Source organism: Anser anser (assembly GCF_964211835.1).
Source record: "Anser anser genome assembly, chromosome: W".
Lineage (NCBI taxonomy): Eukaryota > Metazoa > Chordata > Aves > Anseriformes > Anatidae > Anser > Anser anser.
In genome coordinates this window covers 1,447,896-1,465,795 of record NC_139731.1, presented here as the reverse complement: position 1 = coordinate 1,465,795, position 17,900 = coordinate 1,447,896, and the positions used below count along the sequence as shown (strand labels likewise).

The 17,900-nt window shown below is 40.4% G+C and overlaps 2 protein-coding genes across 6 annotated transcripts in view; one reads left to right on the top strand and one right to left on the bottom strand.

The window, feature by feature from the left end:
• LOC310888609 (uncharacterized protein) overlaps window positions 1-17,900 on the bottom strand; it is a gene marked incomplete at both ends in the record, with an annotated part of 380,131 nt that overhangs the window by 119,898 nt on the left and 242,333 nt on the right. The gene's annotated exons all lie outside the window — the stretch shown is intronic.
• The window catches only part of LOC310888686 (uncharacterized protein), a 73,377-nt gene that overhangs the window by 46,241 nt on the left and 9,236 nt on the right, over window positions 1-17,900 (top strand). For 3 of the 5 annotated variants that reach the window (XM_083815639.1, XM_083815638.1, XM_083815635.1), the window contains 3 exons: window positions 4,099-4,194; window positions 4,717-4,852; window positions 6,528-6,578. In XM_083815639.1, coding sequence (XP_083671765.1) covers window positions 4,099-4,194; window positions 4,717-4,852; window positions 6,528-6,578 — 283 coding nt within the window. Of the gene's footprint in view, window positions 1-4,098; window positions 4,195-4,716; window positions 4,853-5,968; window positions 16,423-17,900 lie in introns of those variants that run through there. The other 2 variants (XM_083815637.1, XM_083815636.1) reach the window with 2 other exon arrangements.

The window sequence follows — 17,900 nt, the reverse complement described above, 5'->3', positions numbered from 1 at the left end:
CTAGTGAAATTTAGTGCATCTCTTCTAATGTACTCGCTACAAAGCTCTATTTTGATATGAAGTTAAATTTTTATACAGATGATACTAAACAAGGACAATTTTCTTTTTGAAGGTGAAAGGTGAGAGAGAGATTCTTTTTTTCCCTCTATAGATTCATAATTCTTTCATCAGAAAGAATTATCATTAGGGGAGCAATGATGAGGCCAGTATTGTTGAATGTAGCCCATCAAAAAGCACACAAACATCTTTACCTCACAGAAATCAACAAAATCTTAAATGTTACTTTGACTTGTGAAGAGTCTCATCCTCTCACTAGGCACAACTGAAAAGAGACTGGCTTCATCCTCTTGACACCATCTCCTCACGTATTTATACACATTGATGAGGTCTCCCCTCAGTCTTCTCTTTTCCAGGCTAAACAGGCCCAGTTCTCTCAGCCTGTCCTTGTACGACAGGTGCTCCAGTCCTCTAATCATTTCAGTAACACTCCTCTGGACATGCTCCAGTAGTTCCATGTCCCTCTTGTACTGGGGAGCCCAGAACTGGACACAGTACTCCAGGTGTGGCCTCACCAGGGCTGAATAGAGGGACAGGATCACCTCCCTTGACCTGCTGGCAACACTCTTCCGAATGCACCCCAGGATATTCTTGGCCACAAGGGCACATTACTGACACATGGTCAGCCTGGTGTCCACCAGGACTCCCAGGTCCCTCTCTGCAGAGCTGCACTCCAGCAGGTCATCCCCCAGCCTGTACTGGTGCTTGGGATTATTCCTCCCTAGGTGCAGGGCCCTGCGCTTGCCCTTGTTGAACTTCATGAGGTTCCTCTCGGCCCAACCCTCCAGCCTGTACACATCCCTCTGAATGGCATCACAGCCCTCTGGGGTATCAGCCGCTCCTCCCAGCTTTGTGTCATCAGCGAACTAGATGAGGGTGCACTCTATTCCATCGTCCAGGTCACTGATGAATAAGGTGAACAACACTGGACCCAGTACTGACCCCTGAGGGACACCACTAGCTACAGGCCTCCAACTAGACTCAGTACCACTGAGCACGACCCTCTGAGCTCTGCCATCCAACCAGTCTGTCCGTCCGTCCATCCATCCATCCAATCGATCCATCCACCTCACTGACCACTCATCTGGAGGACAGTTTGCTCTCCTGAAGTCCAGGGTCGCAATCCTACTTTTTGCCCTGCTTCCTCCTCAGTGCAATGGTGTGATGCACAATGCAATGGCTCACTACTCACCAAACAATGCCCAGCCACTCCCCAAGGAGCAGTCCTACATTCCCCTGCCAACACTCCCAGTTTTTATTGTCCCACATGATGTCACATGGTATGGAATATCCCTTTGGTCACCTGTCCTGGCTCTTTCCCCTCCCAGCTTCATATGCACCCGCAGCCTCCTCAGCTTCTCATATGATCCTGTCGGCAAGAAGTCCTTGGCTTAGTGTAAGCATTGGTGTGCATTATTTTTCTCATGGCACTTACCAGCCCCCTATGCGGAAAATTAACTAAATCCCATCCAAAACCACAACACCAGGGATGCAGTATATCAATCAGAAAACATACAAGCTTCAATTTCTAATGCTGAGTCAATCAAATTGAGTCAGATGCCTTCAACCACTGCTAATATTCCTTTTTGCTACAACAAGTGTTATAAGTGGATAAGGAATTACTAAGGTCTCATCTAATTTGGGTTACATTGCACTCAGATTGCCATGGCTATTGAATATAGCCCATCAAAAAGCACGCAAACATCTTTACCTCACAGAAATCAACAAAATCTTAAATGTTACTTTGACTTGTGAAGAAGATATACTACTTTCTTTTGCTAGTATTGCTGCACCAAAAAAAAAGCCCTGTAGCTGATATTTAGCCTTCAAATGAAATTCTTTCAGTAGCATAAGTTCCAGCTATATTTCTTTCATCATGTGTTTAAGAGCAAGGAAGAGATCATCATGACTACAGACCACTGATGAAATATGCTTATTTATTTTTACAACACATTCATCTGATCAAGTGTGACAATAAAACATAGTACAGATCCTGCCTTACTATTAGAAGGTATGAGAAATCGTGTCTGAACATACTCTGTTATTATGCACGTGCAACAAAAGAATCTCACATTTGATTATTTTCTAGTTCATCTTGTGGCTTCTGCTTGGTTACTTACATTTTAACATTTAAAAAAAAAATGTCATCAATATTGACAAATAAGGAATGAAAACTTTTTTTTTTTTTTAAACCATATAACAGGTATAAATTGCTAACCACAGAGTGGTTTATTCCGTTTACAAGCTTAGCAAGTTTACTGTTTCTGGTGAAGGGAAGTAAAACTAAAGGAAAAGGAAATAGTGACACGATGGCATGGTTAATTAATACTGTATGGGAGAGAAAGGTAAATTTGACAGATAGTACCTCTGCCTTCCATTTCCTTGTTTCACTGGTTACCCAATGGAGTCCATCTGTCCAAGAAACCAATAGCTAGCACTTAACGATATAGCAGCAGAACAAGCTGTTTTTATTCAGCCCAGAAGATGCCACATTATAAACAATGCTGAATTTTCGATTCATGGAATGAAGTACTGAGAAACAATTTAAACAAAACAATTAAAAATACATCTGAAACTTTCCTAGGACTGGCTTTGTTTTCCCTGCTATATGTGCAAAAGAAATTTTCCCTCCACTGATTTAAGACAGCAAATTGGGAAGATAGTAAGAGGTGGTGCGTCTCTCCATTACAGTAAATCCAACAGGAGTTAATTATTTTTCTTTTCAAATATATCAGCTGATAAAGTCATGCCACAGATTCCATGCTGTTTTCCACTCTGAATTATCTCATTAATGAAGTTTCCTTTATCATGAGCTGTTTCCCAGAACCAATTATTTTCTAGTAGCATATAAATGGATACTTCAGGACCCGATAACCTGTTGCATTGCTGTCAACACAAAATCTTAAGTAAAACACTGTCCCTTTTTAAATAACACTGGAATACTGGTCAGTAATACCTGCTCTCTTTAAACAAACAAAAAATAAACAATCAAAAAACCCCAACTCTCTTCAAAACTGCATGAAGTCCAGCTTTAAAAACAATCAATAGTGGTGTACCCCAGAGATCAATACTGGGGCCAGTATTATTGAACATCTTCATCAATAGCACAAATAAGAGATTTCTTGATGGCTGAAGTGGTATCTTCATTCATAACACAGTAATTACCCAATCTGAAGGCTGTGTAATATCAATTTCAGTCAGTCTTAGACATTGAATATTGTCTGTCAGAGATTTTTTTCTTAAATTTTTGTTTCTTTTTGCATGAAGAAGGCAGTGGGATTCCATATGTTCCACTGGCAATTTCTGCTGGTATTAGCAAGGCTCATTCCATTAAATGTTGTGTTCTATTCAAGATCAGATTCCAGAATAGCAACTTCAGCAAATTCCATACCTGCATAAAACAGCTGGTTTCCAAAGTATTACGAGCTCTTTGGTGCATTATAGAATGATAAATAATAAATATAAACTTATCCATTTTGATTTGGACAACAGCTTGAGCTTCACTTTACACTGACTGTTTGCTTCTAAACCAATAGGAATGCTAGCTTATATATTCAGGAATTAAACTTGAGTCAGGTTGAACTGAAATTCCAGTGATCTCGAGCTTGTAATGTTTTGAAGTTCATATTACTGAAGTTATGTATCTTGTTATCTTGTGGCTCCTCATTCAATTGCATTCTTTTCTTGACTGGAGAAACTCTTATTAAATACAGTATTAGCGAATTCATTGTGCTTCCATTGTTATCAGGTGTGAATACAAGCATGTGAAGATGAACACAAAACTGAAATCTGAAAGGGCGCAACTTTTTTTTTCTCCCTCCTTTCTACTTCCATTCTCCCCTTTTCCACCAAACTGAAACATGAAAAAACATTTTTTTTTAAACTATGTACAATTCATATACTGTTGGTGATATATAATGTTAAACTCGGGGATATTTACTTAGTTGTTGTGGGAAATCATTTTAAGAGCTTTCTTTTTTTATGCAGTTTCTGAGTTTATTCTTGGTCTCTTTACTGATCTTGAATTTCTTGGTCCTGCAGAGAAAGACATAAAAGGAAGAGTAGAAGTCCTTCCAAGTCTCCTAAAACATCCAAAGCAACAAAAAGAAAGTCTTCACGAACTCCTTCTCCAAGAAGGTCAGTTTGATGTAAACATAAAAGTTAATAAGCAGTAAAGGAGGAAAAAGTTGTAATATTTTTTGTTAAATTTAAATGGGACATAGAGATCACCATTATGAAAGGAACTGAACTCAATTTGTGGTTCTGATTTTATTTATATTTTTGTTATACAAGGAGCTCTTTAATATTTGTCATTCGTTTTTCTAAGTAAAGGGTCAGTGTTTTTCAATGAACAGAGCAATCAAATGTGGATACAGATACAATTTTGGAAGTATTCTCACTGGTTTACTGTCTTTGCACTAGTCATCTCAGATGACAATGGCCAGTATGATTCAGTTTCAATTAAAAAAACAACAACAAATGTTCATAGGATTTGAGCTTCAGTATTCTTTAGAGAGTTTCTAATCTGTCAGCAATGCAAATACACTTGTACAATACTTGTACTTGCAAATACACATGTACAATACACTTGATGTAACTATTGTTAGTACATTTGCTTTTGGATCAAATTCTGATTTGAGTAAAAGTTTTCTTAAACAGAAACAAGAAAGAAAAAAAAAGAGAAAGGGATACAAATAATGAAAGAAGAGAGAGAGAATGCTCCACCTCCAAGAAAAAAAGTGATAAAGAAAAAGATAGAAAGGAGCAATCTGATCAAAACACCACTAATTTGAAGGTAAGCTGTGTGACCAAATGATAAGTAGTGGAGTGCTGCAAGTGGAGTGATTACTGGAATTCCTTCCCTCTTTTTTTTATTTCCCTCCTTCTTTATTTTCTCCTTTTTCCTTACCAAAATATTGTCACTTGAGACACTTGGGTTTAGCTTTTGCCAGTAGGAGACATGAGTCATTCTGCAACTAGTAGTCTAGTTTGCTAAGTCTCTGTGTTTGAACTTTACTGGACCCATAAGAGCTTGTATGTATAGGCTATGGAAACACTTGGTTTTGGTTTCTCTCTTTTTTCTGTTTGGTGCCATATGTTAGGAGTTGGCTGGCTGCCTATCTGTATGAGGAGGCAGGAAGCAGATTGTTTAGTCAAAAAGTAGGGTTCAGGAACATCTTGGCTGTCAAGCTCAAAAGATTTTATTTTTAATAAATTTTCACTCTGCAGTTCAGCCTCTCCCTGCTTGCTTTGGTCGTGGGTTGCATATTGGACTCTGCAGGAAGTAAAGTTGAAGATTTGGGGAAGAATAGTATGGGATTTTCTTTTGCAAAATAGAAGGTGGTGTGATTAAAAGAAACATCTTCAAATTGTTTAATCTTAGAATTTGAAAAGCAGTGTGCCTTTAAAAAGTAGCTTATACTCAGAATTATTCAACTGTTATAAAACAACTGATTTAGGTGATTGTCCACAGTATGTTTAAGTAATTCTCTTACACAAGAAGTCTCTTAAAATGCATTAGTTATCTGACAAAAAAATATGAATGAAAATTCGTAATCCTGTTTTATTTAGAAAATATGAATAAGTCTTAATTTCTGGAGCTGTTTCTCATAGATTTCATGGTACTATTTGTTCTGTTTTATGTCAATATTGATGATCAAGACAGATTACTTTACAGCAATGATTTCTTGGATGACAGGTTGTTACAAGTGCCTAACTTCAGTCACTTGAAAAGAAAGCCTTTTAAAAAAAATGTGTTGATACATCTATTCTAAAAATTGCCAACACAAGATAGGCATGTGAAAATTGAGACAACCAAAATACCAAGAGTTGGTTGGAAGTCATATACTGTCATATCCTCTAATGCTATGAGCATTTTTTTTTTTTTTGTAAATAACTTTGTCTTTGGTAGGACAAAGATCACAAGGATCAAAATTCAGAAACTGACAAGGAAGTAGACAACAGAGATACACAAAGGACAGATGAAATCAAACTACAACAGAATGGGAACTGTCAACCAAATGAAGAAAGCCTCTCAATTAAAATGGAAGAGGTTTAGAGCAAAGAATGGACATTTGACTCAACTAAGGAATGAAATCCAAATATTTTTATTTCCCAGAATGAGGAAGAAAATGTCAAAACAATCAACTTGAATATGTTGATAGTACTAGTAGCTCTTCCAATTCTTTTGATAACTTTTTTGTCGTCATACTCTAAAGCAAGAGAGCACGGACCAGTAGTTATACCATAAAAAGGCAGATGTTATCAGAACTATTAGTTTCTGAAAATACATGCGTTTCTGTGATGGCTGTACTTATTTGTAAAATGATTTATGTTAAGTCTTGTTGTAAGCTATTCCAAATAAATAGAAACTCAAAGATGTAAACCTGTCTATCAAAAAAAGTTGATATGCATTGAAGGTTGTTTAAAATATTGCTTGTTGATGAATTCTGTATTGTTTTACCTTATAGGTTAAAAAATCCACAAAAACAATGTGTACTGTTTATTCTTGGAAGTGGTGTGTAAGTATATATGTTTTCTTTTGTTGCAAATGGCAACTATAGAAAAAGGGGTTTTTAAACATAAACAAAGTTTTATGGTTATGTTAAATGCCCACTGACTACTATGTTTTTCATTTGCTCATTGCTTGAGTTTCTTGGGTTTTATTATTTAAAACAATTTCTTACTAATATTCCTAAAACAAATATTTCTTTTAAAGTATTTGAGAAGTGCATGCTACTTTCCTGTTCTTAAAAGGAATATTGTGATAATATAGATAATATGTTAGCTTATTGGGTTATTTTGGGGTTTGGTTTTGTTGTTTTCTTTGCTCCTTCCAGAAGTGAGCACACCTGTATGATATTATCAGAAGTTAGATCTTTGTTTTGAGACATACTGCAGTGTCTGTTCAGTTGCAAATAGTACAGGTGCCACTATGAAAATATTTTTTTTTATTTAAAACAAAAAACAAAAACGGGAGCACAAGCAGAAGCTTTAGTGCCTTCTTAAAATGTGGTATTTTCTAGAAATATATATGTGATAATACTCATTTTCAGCTAAATCTTACATGTTCTCTTTTGCTATTTTGCCATCGCCATACTGTAGACAAGACTGCAAGTGATTTGTCAGAATGGTTGCTTAATTCACTTGTTAAAATACTAAAGTTCCATTTTTTTTATTTTTAGGAGAGATTTATAGGTGAAAGCAAAGATTAATTTTGGGGACCACCAGTGTACTAAAGTAGCAGCTAAATACAAAGTATTTTTTGATCACCTGCATCAGACAGCCCTTTAGACATTTGATCTACATTTGGATAGCTTTAATCATTACCTCTCCATCATTTTCTCTAATGCCTGTTGAGTGATATCAAAGGAATTGTACTGATGGGGGGACAAATAATTTGGGAAAAAATGTTCTAATTTACAAAGGATTTGTATGGTAGTTTCTTTTTTCGTTCTTTGGGGAGAAAGCACGTAAGAAAGAGAATGAAAAGCAAATATTTTTGTTAAGTCAAGATATGACTTGTGCTATTTAAACTAATATAATCAGTTTCATCATTGTGAGATGTCTTAAAGTCATATCTTTAGAACTTGTACCTAATCAAGTAGATTATTTTTAATACAACTTAGTACAATCAAATGACTATATTGCCTTAATTCATGGGAAGAATTTCTTTCAGTTAAAAGCAAGAAACAAAACAAAAAAAAACACTGTTTCTTTTCATTTGCATAGTTAATTCTTATGGAAGGAAAATCAAAACACAGTAAAGGGAATGAGAAATAAGCCCAATTTCTAAGGTAATGAAACCCAATTTGATTGTGAAGCTGATTAATTGTTCTTATTTTTTTGTAGAATTTAATGTTCTTGCCACCGTGTCCATTTAAGACTAGAAAGTGCTTTACCGTATAAAGTATAGACAGTATTTTTTGTGATATTTAAGCCATATGCTGTTGGCTGGTAAACAGCTTATTCTGATTTTAAAAAAAAATCTGTATGCTTATGGAAAGACTGAAGTATCATGTCTTGCAACAACAACTGTCTTATAATGTGTAAGTAACATAAAGCAAAGAGATTGTATACTTGTTATCTTTGGCACCATTTCACTAATAAAATTAGGTATTTTAGAGGGAAGTTTCTGTTGGCATGTACACATTAAAGGAATATTTTTAGTTGATCATCTGGTCTTATTCAGGTAGCCTATTTTGATTTGAAATGTGGATACAAGTGAAAATATACGTATATTATTTTTAATATCTTTAAAAAGCTGTTTCTCCTTCTCTGAGAGAAATCAGAATTCTTGTAGCATATTGTGTTTCAGTTACTTAGTTTGATTTCCTGCATTTTGTTATTCTAAAATTGCATAGCTTCACTATATAGCAGTTACAGAATATGTAAAGGATTGTGCACAGTTAGATAAGAAAAAATACCTTAAAGAATGATAATTAAGGATGGCAGCCTTACTAGCTAATTTATCACATGTAAGTCCATATGCAACATATTATGTTATATTCTATGTGAATTAAAGGTTACCTTAGAAAAAAGTTTTAAAGACCAAAAGGAGGGGGGGAGGAAATACACCAAATACACACACTTCCTCCACACCCCAAGCCATATCTTTATAAATTTTTATTTTCTAGTTTTGCTTTGCACATATTTTGCAGATTTGTGAGGGTTGTTAAGTTATATGTATTTGTATTAGGGGGTTTACAGTTCTTCTCTTCCTAAAATGCTGCCACTAGAGAACTAATGTTCTGCAAAACACTTGTCTCCATAGAGGGTAGATCATTTTTAAATCAGTAGTGTAGCACAGTAATGAAGTTCATGCTTGCTCCACCAGGATTGTGTAAATTAATTGTGTTCGTGCTTGCTCCACCCATTAAATGTGTCTATCTTTCACTGGAAGTCCATTGTCTTCATTGTAGTAAGTTTGCATGCTGAGCTGCAATGTCAGGTTGTTTGGTTTTGCACTTTATAAAATAGATGAAATTAAGCAAAGATTTTGAGAACAGCATAATTCATTATAGCTGTATTGTTTTTAAATGTAATTTTATTTGAGTCGGCCTTTAATTGAAAATGTTGTGACTCATAAGTCAGCTCAGAAAAGTAACAATATGGTGCCATTTTGCTAAGAGCATTTAAAGCACATATGCAGAAGCTTCCATTAGTGACCACAGTTATTTCATAACTGTGTTTCTGGATAACAGATAGGATTTTTCTTTGGATTTTAAAAGGGGAAGGTAGCAGAAGACAACTGTTGGTGGATGAAACAGGAATCCAAGCTCAAAATAGAGGTGACTGTCACTCAAATAAATTCAGTGAAGTCAATAAGTTTACATAGGTATGAGGGATGAAAATTTGCTCACAAACATTGATATTAACATGGTGTTAAAAAACAAAACAAAACAAACAAAAAAAACACTTTTCCAGATTTCAGAGTTGTAACTAAGTGGGGGGGACAACATCTCATTTGGAAACTAGAAACATCGAAAGAATGCCTGAGAAATTGGTGAGATATGGGTTCTGTCTACCCATTAGTCACCTGCTAATTTTTGATAGCAATTTCAGATAGATACATCTAGCTTTAAATTAGTCAGCTGGCTAACAGCAGCAACCTGCACACAGCTTGGATTCTAGAATGAACTGACCTTTTGAGTGTTTTTACTCTGCTGCTAAAAAGATAAATTCTGCAGTATATATCATGCTCTGCGTTGCTTGTTATTTGTTTGCTAGTGTTTTTCACCACAGCTGCATCTAAGGCAAAACTTGAAGTTAATTTGGAACTCTCCAAATCTATTTGTTATATGGTAGCTTCTCTGTGTTGCCTTTAGCTTTTACTGACACTTTGTAATGGTTATTAGATTTAGGGATTCTTTGTTATTTTTCTTCTGGTTTAAGCAAGAGATAAGTAAAGGCGGCTTTATATGATACAAATTCTTATGTACTGCATATGTGTCTTTATTCCTGTTTTCAGACTTTTTTTTTTCATTCATGTGTATGACCATTGAAAGCAGCAATACTATAGTGATGTGTGTATTTTCTACATGTAGATATGAAGCATCTCTAAATCACTCAGTTTGTAATGAAACAAGATTCGAGTTCATGCATTTTAATTTTGCTAGTCATTCATTTGGGAGAGAGGAGACTAATCATCTTGATTTCCATAAATGTTAGTCTGAAAGCAGAATTATAACCGTAAAACAACTTCTAAATACATGAATTCTGAACAATGGAGTATTGCAAATTGGAGCATATTATGGGTCCAACATGCCACTTGGTGATACTAAGTTTTATGTCAATGGATTATTGCCTTTGGCATTGTCATAATCTTAAAAGTGTGAATTGGACTTAGTGATGCATGCTCAGATCTCTAAATGGCCAAAATGATGTAAATCAGCAGGCACTTAGTTCAGATAGATTTAGTTGTCTCACCAGAAAATGGAGTGTGGACAGTTGAAATCTGTAAATACTGTTAGTGCTGTTACCTAAAGAGAATCTAAAACTTAGTTTTTGTTTGCTAATATGTAAACAAACAAACAAACAAAAAGTTTTCAGCCTGTACCTTAGTTTTATTTTTGTATGTTGAAAAGTAATTAAAATAATATTGAAAACTAAAGCACTGTGTCCTGGTTTCAGCTAGGGTAGAGTTAATTTTCCTCCTACTAGCTGGTATGGTACTGAGTTTTGGATTTAGGATGAGAATAATGCTAACACACCGATGTTTTAATTGTTGCAAAGCAGTGCTTACACTAAGCCAAGGACTTTTCAGCTTCTCATATTGCCCTGCCAGTGAGGAGGCTGGGGGTGCACAAGTTGCTGGGAGGGGACAGAACCAGGACAGCTGACCCAAACTGGCCAAGGATATTCAATACTGTATGATGTCATGCTGAACAATAATATGGGGTGGCTGGCTGGGGGCACGGAAACAGGACTGGACCACTGCTCGGGGATGGGATGGACATAGGTCAGCGGGTGGTGAGCAATTGCATTGTGCATCACTTCCTTTGTACATATTATTGTTATTTATTTCTTTTCTGTCCTATTAAACTGTCTTTATCTCAACCCACGAGCTTTTACTTTTTCATTTCCCGATTCTCTCCCCCATCGCACAAGGGGAGGAGGTTGAGCGAACAGCTCTGTGGTGCTTAGCTGCCTGCTGGGTTAAACCATAACAATCCTTTTGGTGCCCAACAGGGGGCTTCTTCAGCATGTGTCACCTCCTCCTACAGTGATATCCCAAAATGTTTGCCTACTGGCCAGTTCACACTCACTTCCAAGATCCCTGGACAACGGGGGTTTCTTATTCAAGCCCACTGAGTAATCAGTGCAACCCACTTGCTCCATGTAGCATCAGTTGCATGATGTGTAGAGGGGACCCTTCCTTTGAACATCCAGCCTAGTACCGGCAGTCGGGGTGCCAGGAGGAGCTGCGCTTCAGTACCGACCACTTCCGAAGCAGATCGAACCCCTTCATATGCTGCCAATATCTCCTTTTCGGTTGGAGTGTAGCGGGCCTCAGATCCTCTGTATCCCCGACTCCAAAACCCCAGGGGTCGACCTCGAGTTTCCCCAGGTTCTTTCTGCCAGAGGCTCCAGGTGGGGCCATTCTCCCCGGCTGCGGTGTAGAGCACATTCTTTACACCTTGTCCTGTTCGGACTGGCCCGAGGGCTACTGCATGAACTATCCCCTGTTTAATTTGTTCAAAGGCTTGTTGTTGCTCGGGGCCCCATTTGAAATCATTACAGCATGTTACTTGGTAGAGCGGGCTTACAATCAGACTGTAATTTGGAATATGCATTCTCCAAAACCCCCACGACACCTAGGAAAGTTTTTGTTTCTTTTTTGCTAGTTGGTGGAGACATAGCTGTTATTTTGTTGATGACATCCATCTTGCCATTTTATTCCTAAAAAATGGATCTCTTGTGAAGGTCCTGTACAGTAAAATTGACTGTCCATTTCCTTCCCCTGGCTGGAGGCAGGGCCCTTCTAATCCTGGTCAGAATCTTCATTTTTGTGTCTGGAGGACTGCCCACTGGAAATGGAAGCATCAGTTTTCTCAGAGAACGCCCCTTTTGCAGTTGTTTTTCCTTGCAACTCACATACCCCTGCCTCCAGGGTCGAGATAGATTTTCCATCCCATTTTGTCATGTCCTCTCCATGGTCACGTAGGTAAAACCACAGGGTGGCACGGGGCGTTTACCCACTGTATCTTCTTGAACAGAGGGACGCTTACTCCTAGTAGTTGAGACAGCGGTTTGTACAGGTAGGGAGAAAATTTATTCTCTTTAAATTAGCAGACCTTTTGAGAAAGCTTCTCCACAGCCGAGACACAGGCCTTTAGGGAAGAAGAGAGACTATCTTCGTACTGCCGGAGTTGTCTAGTCACTTCATCCACTGTGGGTTCCTCTCACTTTTTCCAGGTCATTTCTGCCATTAGCTGGCATATGATGATGGTGCACTCCGTACAAACTTCCACCACATGGGTCATGTACACTTGACTTCATCTGGATCTGTGGATATTTGTTCGTTGTCTAGGTCCCTACAAATCACCTCCCATACAGCTAATTCCCTCAGGTACTGGATACTCCTCTCCACTTGTCTGTCTGGCTGTTGTGGTTTAACCCGGTCAGCAGCTAAACACCACACAGCCTTTTGCTCACCCTCCTCCCTCCCTCTCTGGGATGGGGGAGAGAATTCCCTCAGGTACTGGATTCCCTTCTCCATAGTGGTCCACTTGCCTGCTAGATATACAAGTTCTTCCTTGAAGGGATACCTTTCCTGCACAGCTGACAGGAGACGCCTCCAGAGGCTGCGAGATCGTGCTCCATTTCCAATTGCTTTGTCAATGCCTGCGTCTCTAGCAAGGGATCCCAGCCGCCTGGCTTCCTTGCCCTCTAATTCCACACAATTGGCTCCGGTGTCCCAGCACCGGAGCAGCCAGGTGACAAGCTGCTCTCTTATGCAGCGACCAGAATCTTTCCGTACATCTCGTAGCTCATGCTGGTATAGGTTTCGGGTAATTACTGTTGATTTTTTGACATCCTCGTCTTCATCCTCCTGCACCTCTGATGGCCCAGCATCGTCTTCTCTATAACTAGACCTAGCAGAAGACTGTCTGCGTTCTAAACGACGTGAATCTCTATACCATCTTTTCACCTTGTCTACAGGGGCAACTTGCACTGCTAAAGCTCGTTTCTCTGACCCAGCCACAGGGCCTGCCACAGGAGTTGGAATACATGCTGGGCCCATCACAGGGGTTGGAGCAGCTGCAGGAGCTGGAACGGCTGCGGGAGCTGGAACGGCTGCGGGAGCTGGAGCGGCTGCAGGAGCTGGAACGGCTGCAGGAGCTGGAACGGCTGCGGGAACTGGAACGGCTGCGGGAGCTGGAACGGCTGCGGGAGCTGGAGCGGCTGCAGGGGCAGGAGTGGCTGCAGGGGCTGAAGAGGCTGTGGGAGCCGGAGCAGCTGAGGGAGTTGGAGCGGCTGCAGGGTCCATCGTAGGGGTTGGAGTGGTCGTTGGGCCTGTCACAGGACTTGGAGTGGCCGCGGGGTCTGTCACTAGGTTGACAGTAGCATCGATTGCAGCTCGATAGGCATAGGCCAGACCCCAGCGTGCTACAGTGATTTGTGTCTCTTTGGAATTGCCAGAGTCATGACACCCTTTTTTCAAGCATTCTACCAGTTTTTTAGGATTTTGGAGCTGTTCAGAGGTGAATTTCCAAAACAGTGGAGGTGACCACTGCTCTAGAAACCCGCCCATATCCTCCCACACTCCCTGCCACTCACAACTATCCCGCCTCAGGACAGATATCTGGATGAGATTCCTAAGTAGTTGTTTAACCTTAAACAAAACCTGAAGCGCATTCAGGAGACATAACAACAAGAACATGCTGGTCTGAACATCCCAAGGATATTCAAAATCTTGAAGAACTACTGTAACTAGCTTGGAGGATAAGAGGGTGGTGAAGGAGAAAGGGAGAGTGAACAAGTAGGAAAAAATATCTCCCCCTGTCCCCTCCACAGATCGGCTCCCTGACGAAAAAAGGCAATAGGGGTAATTGTTAATAGTTTCCGAGATATGGTTTCCCAAGTACAGAGTTGACGACATTGCTGAGTACAAATACCAGGTTAGGGTCATGATCAGAAATTTCATCATTTCATAAGCCACTGTTACACCGCACAGTACCATAACGATCTCAAACCAGGGCCCGGAAAGAATAAACAGCACGAGGGGGAACACATACAGTAAGTAACGTGCTATAAAACTCAATTTGGAAAACAGGCACAGCAGACTTGAGATTAAAGCAATCAACATTGTGACTAGCAACTATTAAGCAGGTCTAATACTTATACAAACTTTGGTTTAAAACGCTCTGATCAGATCTGTCATTATCTCAACCCTTCAGGCCCCACGTTGGGTGCCAAAAAAGACTGTTGTGATTTAACCTGGCCGGCAGCTAAGCACCACACAGCCATTCGCTCACCCTCCCCCCTCCCTCTCTGGGATGGGGGAGAGAAACGGGAAAGTGAAGCCTGTGGGTTGAGATAGAGACAGTTTATTAAGACAGGAAAATAATAATAATAATAATGATAATAGTACTACTAATGATAATGTGTACGAAACAAGTGATGCACAGTGCAATTGCTCCCTACCCGCTGACCAATGCCCAGGCTATCCCCAAGCAGCCGGCCCCCCACCCCAGCTAGCCACCCCTATATATTGTTTAGCATGACGTCAGATGGTATGGAATACCCCTTTGGCCAGTTTGGGTCAGCTGTCCTGGGTCTGTCCCCTCCCAGCTCCTGCTGCACCCCCAGCCTGCCCGCTGGCAGGACAGAGTGAGAAGCTGAAAAGTCCTTGGCTTAGTGTAAGCACTGCTCTGCAACAATTAAAACATCAGCATGTTATCAGCACTCTTCTCATCCTAATCCAAAACATAGCACCCTACCAGCTACTAGGAGGAAAATTAACTCTATCCTAACTGAAACCAGGACGCTGGCATACAAGTTCTTCCTTGAAGGGATACCTTTCCTTCACACCTGACTGGAGGAGCTTCCAGAGGGTGAAGATTTGTGCTCATTTTCCAATTGCTTTGTCAATGCCCAGTTCCCTAGTGAGGCATCCCAGCTGCCTGGCTTCCCTGCTCTCTCATTGCAGACTATTGGCTCCACTGTCCAAACACCAGAGCAGCCGGGTGACAAGATGCTCACCTGGACGACGACCAAAATCCTTTTGCATATCTCATAGCTCACGCTGGTATAGGCCTCAGGTAGTTATCGATGCTTTTATGTTGTCTTCCTCTCTGTCTTCCTATTCCTCTGACGGCCCAGCCACTTCGGAGTAGCCTGCTTCATCTTCTTCTTCTTCCTCCCCAGTCTGAGTAGGAGTTCCTTTGCTTTCTAAACGACCTTTCTCATCCATTGTTTCATCTTTTGCACAGGGGCAACTGACACTGGCAGTTTGTTTCCCTGACCCAGCCTTGGGGCCTGTCACACGGGTTGGAGTGACTGCAGGGCCCGTCATGGGTTGGAGCGGCTGTAGGGCCGGTTGCAGGGGTTGGAACAGCTGTAGGGTCTGTCACAGGGGTTGTAGTGGCGTTGATTGTAGCTCGGTAAGCATAGGCTAAGCCCCAGCATGTTGCAGTGATTTGTGTCTCTTTGGAATTGCCAGGGTGGTGATGCACCTTTTTCAAGCATTCTGCTATTTTTTTAGGATTCTGCACTTGTTCAGGAGTAAAGTTCCAAAGCATTGCAGGTGCCCACTGTTCTAGGTGCCTGCCCATATCTTCCCATGAACCATATATAATTCACCCTTCTGTTGCCAGTCCAGATCTACCTGGGTCACTTCAAGCCTGATCCACCTGCTGGTTGTTTTGATGTTCTTCAGTAGCCTCATTCTCGGGTATGTGAGCATCTACATGGCGTAGTTTTACATCCAGGTTCTCTACCTGGCCACAATGCAGCAGCCCAGATGGGTTTGCCTCTGCGCTGCCAGTTGCTCTGCTTCCATTGCTGTAACCACTCCCACAGGGCATTTGCTACCATCCATGAGTCAGTATAGAGATAGAGAACTGGCCACTTTTCTCGTTCAGCAATGTCTAAAGCCAACTGGATGGCCTTCACTTCCACAAATTGGCTCAATTCACCTTCTCCTTCTATGAATTCTGTTTTTTATGATGTTTTCTGAAACAGTGAACTCTTCATATGTAAGAGGGCAAGAAAAATGTTGTGGCAGTTTCATGATTATTGAGCTTAATAGAGGGGGACACTGACAGCAAAAGTGAATTTGAGCTGTTTATATATTTTGTTCTGGAAAATTTCAGTTTACACTTAATTTTGATTCATTATCTATATTAAAATAATCGAGTGCCAAATTTGATACAAGACAAGGTTTTTGTTGTGCAATGTACCATATTGTGTTAATGAATTTTTTATTCTGATATTGAAAAGGTTGCATGCCTCTTTTTTGACCAGAAAGACTGTTACTAGCAATAGTAGAGTCTCGTTACATCTTCCCTTCCCTGGGGTCATCTGTCCAGCTGTGTCCTCTCCCAGCTTCTTGTGCATTCCCAGCTTCTTCACTGGCTGGTGACTATGAGATGCAGAAAAGTCCTTAAGTCTGCGTAAACACTGCCCAGCAACAATTAAAAAACAACACTGTGTTATCAGCATTATTCTCATCCCAAATTCAAATCACAGCACCATACCAACTACTAAGAAGAAAAATAACTCTATCCCCATCAAAACCAGGACACAAGTATTCTTTCCAGTGATACAGGAGCCATGATAAATTTGTTTTACGAAACATCAACTGGCTTCCTCAGAAATGGAAAAAGCTGAGGTACTCAATAAGTGCTTTGCCTCGGTCTTCACTGGTGGTCAAGTTTCCTATGTCTGTCAGGACACTGAACCTCGAGGAGAGGGTGAGAGTGTGATAAATTAGTAGGGGGTTTGTTCATTGTCTTCAAGGATGTAAAGAATCTGATAAGGTTTCGCAATTCACAACATTGTGATAAGGGGATTAAGCGAGTAGATAATGAGGAAGGGAGGTTGGGAAAACATCCTTGTTAAAACAAAGGATTCTGTGAAGCAACCCACCGCAAGACATCCTGTTTGCTGCTTCACGACCCCCCCTCCCTTGAACACGAGTACAACGCGTGAAAAACAACGACCCCCAACAACGGACCGCGCAGCTTCAGAAGGCTCAACAAGTCCTGACAAGCCAGAACTTGAATGCTATAAAACAGTGACGCTGGAAAGGGAAGTTGCGTGCTGTGGTGGAGCGGAGACTCCCCAGCCGCCCAGTGCTGTTTTGCTTGTGCTTGCTTACTTAATCATCTATTCAATAAAATATTTTTGATAGATGTTATAAATGACTGAGTCCCAAATAGGATTACAATCAAAGTTTACAATTTATTAAACGAATAGAGGCAAGCAAACAGCGCTGGGTGCGCCGGGAGTCTCTGCTCCACCAGGACGCACGCCTGTTACGTAAGGCGGCTGGTTTTTATGCTCCTAGGCTAATACATATTCATTACTACTTCTAGAAGAGGCAGGGTTATTATAATTGGTTTCCCGAATCCAAAGTCCTCCCAGGTGCGCCTGCTTATCAGTCTCTGTTGGTTTCTCGGGGGCCGCTCGGACGGGGAGGCTCATATTCTTCCTCCTTATCTAGTGGTCTCTTGGCCGGCTGTCAGAAGTTACTGCACGTCCGTGCAGACTCAGCAGTTTTTCTCTGAAGAAATCCCTTTGTTCTCTTCTCACCTAAACCCAGGCCTCAATGTTAACCCTTCAAATCCCTTAGTGGCACGAATTGCTGGACCATTCCTTACAATTCCTCCCCTTCT